We start from the raw sequence: 5,757 nt of genomic DNA on the forward strand, positions 1-5,757 counted from the left end.
CTATTTTATAATAAGATAAAAAAATCATTCATAAAGGTTATGCTTTATACAATTAACAAAAGGGAGATTTTTTTTGGTACATATCATGAAAAGAAAAGAAAACTAAGGCCTCACTGAGGCAACTCCCATGGCATCAGCCAACAACAGAAAACTCATCCCCTCAAGAGGTTGATCAAAGGGAGATGACAATACTTTATAAATTTTTTAAAATAAAATGTAATTAATAATTAGTTTAATATTGTCATTAATGCAAGATTCAAGTCAATGAAATAAGATATTTATTTATATTAATAATTAATATATTACTATTTTTTCAGTAATAAGATAAGAATAGTCATTAATAAAGGTCATGCTATACGCAATTAATAAAGGAGATGATAATACTTAATACAATTTTTACAATAAAAAGTAGTTAATAATCAATTTAATATTGTCATTAATGCAAGATTCAAGTCAATGAAATAAAAAAACATATTTATAATTAATTATAAAATATAGTATTTTATAATAGGATAAAAATAGTCATTCATAAAGATCATACTCTATACAATTATTTTCCTCTTGTAACAAAAAAAAAATACTCTATACAATTAATTAGGGAGATGATAATACTTCATACAATAAATACGATAAAAAGTCATTAAAAATTAATTTAGTATTGTCATTAATGCAAAACTCAAGTTAGTAATAAATAATAATTTTATTTATATTAATTTGTAATATAATAATTAATATAGTAATTAATAATAATTTATGATAAAAATAGTCGTTAATAAAGGTTTTGTTTTCACAATTATTAAGGTGAAAAGTCCCCAATAAAAGTCAATTAGAATTTTAAAAGAGCATTAACTGATAGTTTTCCGATTAATGAGAAAAATAAATAAGGAGATATTACATATATTATAAAAAAATAAAATAAGGAAATAAATAATACTCTTATCAAAATTAATTACATTTTTAAACTTAAAATATGTGATATTTTTTTTATTTTTCTCTTTTTTTCTTACTGTACTACAATTGTACTGTGTGGACAAAAAAAGCCTGACACGTGTGTTTCTTGCTGGACATTGCAGGCTTCTCGTGAGTTATGGTATATACACACCTCTCCACTTTTTTCCATCTTCATTCTATTTATTTCTCTCCTCTTTATCAATTAAATCACATATCACGTCTTTACTTTCTCTCTCCTTTCTTCCTATTTCTTTCTTCTTCCACTTCTTCACACCTCAAAAGTGAGGTGTGAAGATATAATTATCCGGCTTCTAGTACCTAGTACCAGTAAACAAAAGGTTACCCCTCTAATTTCCTTCCCAAGTCAAAAAGCAAGGGCAAAACAGTAAAACCACCCCTCAACCATTTCCACTTATATACACCTCTCACATTCTTACCTCACAGTCACCAACCTCAAAAATCATTCAAAACCCTGTTAAAAAAAAAGCCATAGAAACCAAACCTGTTCCTTTTTCTTCGATTAGGTACAAGAATAATCCATCATCATCATCATTCATCATTCATCATCAACCTTAACTTCCCCAAACCACAACGATCTGACAAGTTTTTGACACCATGTGTGGAGGAGCAATCATCTCCGACTTCATCCCGGCGGCGGCGGCGGGTTCCCGCCGTGTCACCGCCGACATCCTCTGGCCGAATTTGAAGAAACCCAATTCTAGGTCGATGTTGCTCGACGATGACTTCGAGGCTGGGTTTAGGGAGTTCAAGGATGACTCTGATTTCGAAGAGGAGGAGGAAGATGATGATGTTGCTCAGGATTTGCTTGCTGGTGCTAAGGGATTTGCGTTTTCTGCTACTGCTGCCGCTAAGACCAAGCGTTCCAATTCCTTCTCTAAGGGTAACTGTTTCTGATTATCCCCTTTTTTTATTGGTCGGAAATTTCGGTCTGGAATTTCACGTGCATTTAATCGTTTGCGTTTCATTGGGTGTTGTTGATTGATGGAAAAATCATTGAAAATCAATGATTTTGCCTTGTTTTTTTTTTAGTTTTTAATTTTTTTTAAAAATAAAAACGGCTCTGTTTCCCTTTCCGATGATTGCTAATGATGTGTGATTTTCTGGGTCGTTAATTTTTTGTATGTGATTTCTGTTTATTGAGTTGGCATAGGAAATTTTATTCAGTTTTTTTTAGATCTTGGGTCTTGTTGATCTGTTGAAAATGGATTATTGCTTTGCTTTGATTCATATATTATGTTTTATTGCTTTGGGTGGTTGTTTAGGGACTTCAGCAATTTACTTTGGAGTGGTTTAAGAACTGGGTTGGTTTTGTAGATCTATTTTGAGTCGGTTAGGGTTCTTGATGTCAACTTGTTGTTTTTTCCAGTGGAAGTTGAATTTTCCCCTTCTACTGAATGAGATTGATGGTTTTTCTTAAATTTTTTGGGTAGTGTTAATTAACTTTTAGGGCACTGTTCTCCTGTTTGATAAAAAATGAGGGAAACAATTCCCTTGGCTTTCACTGGGTGTTTTAGACATGGTTCATCATCATTCACTACATGATTTGCAGCAGTAATTCATTTGGGTGTGTTTTTTGGGATTAATTTCGCGTTATTTGAAAATTGTGCTGTTTACTTCAATATTCCCTACTTGTGGGCAACAACAAGTAGGCATGTATGATGTATTAGACCTAGTGGGTGTTGTAAATTTGTGAGAGATGGGAAAAATCGTGTTCTATGGAGATAGTCTCTGTATTTTATTGATCTGAAACTTCATAATTTGAGGAATTTAATATAACTTCTACAATCTGTTCCATTAATTGGTCATTACTTGTTCCCGATTTGATGTTACATTGAATTTTGCTAGTTCGTTGGCTTCTGTTTTGGTTATTAACCTGGCATGTTGTGGGATAAATGATTTTGGCCAGCTTCAGATCGCTCATTAATTAACAATCCATAAAATTGAAATTGAAATAGTTGATGTTAAATTTCCTCATGTTGTTATTACAAGCTGTGCTTGTTTTTCTTATTAACATGTAACTATAACTGCCCTTTTGAATCTTTGATGTTTAATTTGATGGTAATTGTGTAAACTAAACGAAATAATACATGATTTTTGTTAACCGATGTCCATACTAGTCGTTTTACATGCAATCCGTGCTGATTTTCCTTGCTGATCTTTTTGTATGTGTGTTTTTGGCATGTGATTTATTTTTATTGATGATACTGCATGTCTATTGTCCTTTGTGCACTAATTATATTTGTTTCCAATTATATTGAAGGATCAACTGCTGCAAAATCTGTGGAATCAAATGAGCAAGCTGAGAAGTATGCTAGCAAAAAGAGGAAGAATCAGTATAGGGGGATCCGCCAGCGTCCATGGGGAAAATGGGCAGCTGAGATCCGTGACCCTAGAAAGGGGGTTCGTGTTTGGCTTGGAACTTTCAACACTGCTGAAGAAGCTGCAAGAGCTTATGATGCTGAAGCTAGGAGGATACGCGGCAATAAAGCCAAGGTGAATTTCCCTGTTGAGCCTCAATTGTCTTCAAAACGTCTCAAGGCAAATCCAGAGAAGCAGCTGTTGAAGGGAAATCCCAACTCTGTTCAGCCCAAAGCGAACAAGATGTTCGATTTCAATGACAATCTGGAGAGCTACTTCTCTTCTATGGATCAGGTGGAACAGAAACCACTGGTTAACCAGTATGCTAACATGAGCCCCTTCCCCGGAAATGGAGCTCAGCTATCACCCTTCACTGCATCTGCTGATGTCAATGCTTATTTCAGCTCTGAGCACTCGAGCAATTCGTTTGATTACTCTGATCTTGGCTGGGGCGAACAGGGTCCCAAGACTCCTGAAATCTCATCCATGCTTTCTGCTCCTCTGGAAGGTGAATCCCAATTTGTGCAGAATAACCTGCAGTCTGACTCTCAGGAGATGCTTCCAATGCAAGATGATTCTGCAAAGACACTAACTGAGGAGCTCGCAGATATCGAATCCCAGCTGAGATTCTTTGAGAATCTTGATGGCACATGGGATGATGCTTCATTTGACTCCTTGCTGAGTGGAGATGCAAGTCAGGATGGTGGAAACCCAATGAACCTTTGGAGCTTTGATGACCTGCCTGCTGTCTCAGGCGGCGGTTTCTGAGTAACTTCTCCATGTTTATGTAAATAAAGCTACAAGTCAGTAACTTTCATTCTGCTTCTTTTTTCTTTAATCTTGTGTTTCTGTAACCCTCTCAGTGAAACCTCCATTTATAATTATTTAACCATTGTGTATTATTATTGCTTTCAGGAAGGGTGGTGCTGGTGTTGGTAGGAATGGTGGTACTAGTGCTGGTGATTGAGCTGAACAAGTAGCCTGCTTATTAAGTATGTGTGGAGTATTATTTTCTTGTGGCTAATGGAAAACATAAACTGCGTAGTTTTCAGATGTTCTTTGTCTTGTTGAAGACTAAGCTTTTGGGGGATTTTCTGTTTGATGTTCATAAGGATTGTTATGTTATGTTTGATCCGTGAGACTAACTTGGTTGCGGATATAATTTGAACTGCGGTGTTTTTTATTGCGACAATTTTACATGACTGAGACTATAAGTTTTCTCCCGTGTTTGGTTGGATGATTTCATATCTCGCAGGAGTGATTTTGCTTTCTGATTTGATTGTGTGATGAACTATCGCAGTATCACTTGAGTTTATCTTATCATGAAAAACACACAAATGATTTTTATATTGTGAATGAATAATTTATATTTCAATGAAATTTAACTTTTATTAAAATACAATACAATCATATAGTTGGTGTGTTTGAATCAAGGTTGAAAGCCCATTTACACATCCATTTCCGAAATTTTAAGAGTTACTCTAAAAACATTGGATTTGTCATTTGAGGTTAAAAGTACTTTTTAGTTTTTACACAAACTAGTTTCCGGATTTTTTTTTTGAATGTAGTGAAAACTAGTTTTTGGAATGAAAAAAAAATACATTTTGGAGATTAATTTTTTATTGTACTTTTTTTTTCTATTTGGAAATAGAATTATGCCCATTTGAAAAAATCTTGATTTTTTAGTAGTGATGCTTCTTTCTTCTTTTTTATAATTAGTCATTCTTATTCATTATCAATCCACTTATTTAATGGCTTCACCTCATTTGCATCTAGATCCCAATATTCCTCTTCTCATTCCTTACAAGATGGGCAACTTCAATTTCTCCCACATATTCCTTATGTCTTTCAATTCATTTCTTGATCCTCTTTTTCTCAACTATTGTGATTGATTTTCCTTCTTTTCATTCGGACCCTCTTCTTCAACATCTTCCCTCGTTTTCACTCACAAACCCTTCCTCCTCTTTCCCATCCTTCATCATCCCCCTCCTTCAATTTCTCTTCTTCTTCCTCTTCGCCCTTTTCCTTTGGCTCCACGCCTTCCCTCTTTGCCCCCTCCTCTGCTCTAGTGAGTCCTGCTCCTTCCATTACAGAATGTTGTATGTAAATTTATATTTCACAAACTAAAATGTGGTACGTAAATAAGTTCCAAGTTTTAATTTAAGTTTATTTACATATTACTTACAAGAATTGCAAGGTATATATTCTATCTTACTCATGGTTAATCGAAAACTCTAACTTTCAAAGTCTTTGTCTAAATCCCAAAGTTTAGCATTAGAGCATCTCCAATGCTAGTTCTTAATTTTTAATTCTTAGCATTATTCATGTGGGTCTGTATTGTCACATGTGCTTAAGCAACTCTCAAGCAATTTTGCTCCAACCATGAGTTCTTAGTTCTTACTACTATTCATTTGATCCACCAACCAC

General features: G+C 34.3%; 1 protein-coding gene across 1 annotated transcript; it reads left to right on the forward strand.

Moving 5' to 3' along the window:
• Positions 1 to 1,382: 1,382 nt before the first annotated feature.
• On the forward strand, positions 1,383 to 4,553 carry LOC130746406 (ethylene-responsive transcription factor RAP2-2-like). The gene is made up of 3 exons (XM_057599023.1): positions 1,383 to 1,852; positions 3,233 to 4,133; positions 4,246 to 4,553. Exons 1-2 carry the CDS (start codon positions 1,567 to 1,569, stop codon positions 4,096 to 4,098), a joined length of 1,152 nt encoding a protein of 383 aa, XP_057455006.1. The 5' UTR covers positions 1,383 to 1,566; the 3' UTR covers positions 4,099 to 4,133; positions 4,246 to 4,553.
• Positions 4,554 to 5,757: the final 1,204 nt, after the last annotated feature.

Source organism: Lotus japonicus, chromosome 3 (genome assembly GCF_012489685.1).
Source record: "Lotus japonicus ecotype B-129 chromosome 3, LjGifu_v1.2".
NCBI classification, from domain to species: domain Eukaryota; kingdom Viridiplantae; phylum Streptophyta; class Magnoliopsida; order Fabales; family Fabaceae; genus Lotus; species Lotus japonicus.

Excerpts from the sequence above, each read along its gene's own strand:
- LOC130746406 (XM_057599023.1), top strand. The coding sequence starts at position 1,567 with ATGTGTGGAGGAGCAATCATCTCCGACTTCATCCCGGCGGCGGCGGCG. Across the intron at positions 1,853-3,232 it reads TTCCAATTCCTTCTCTAAGG|GATCAACTGCTGCAAAATCT; the intron begins GTAACTGTTTCT and ends ATTATATTGAAG.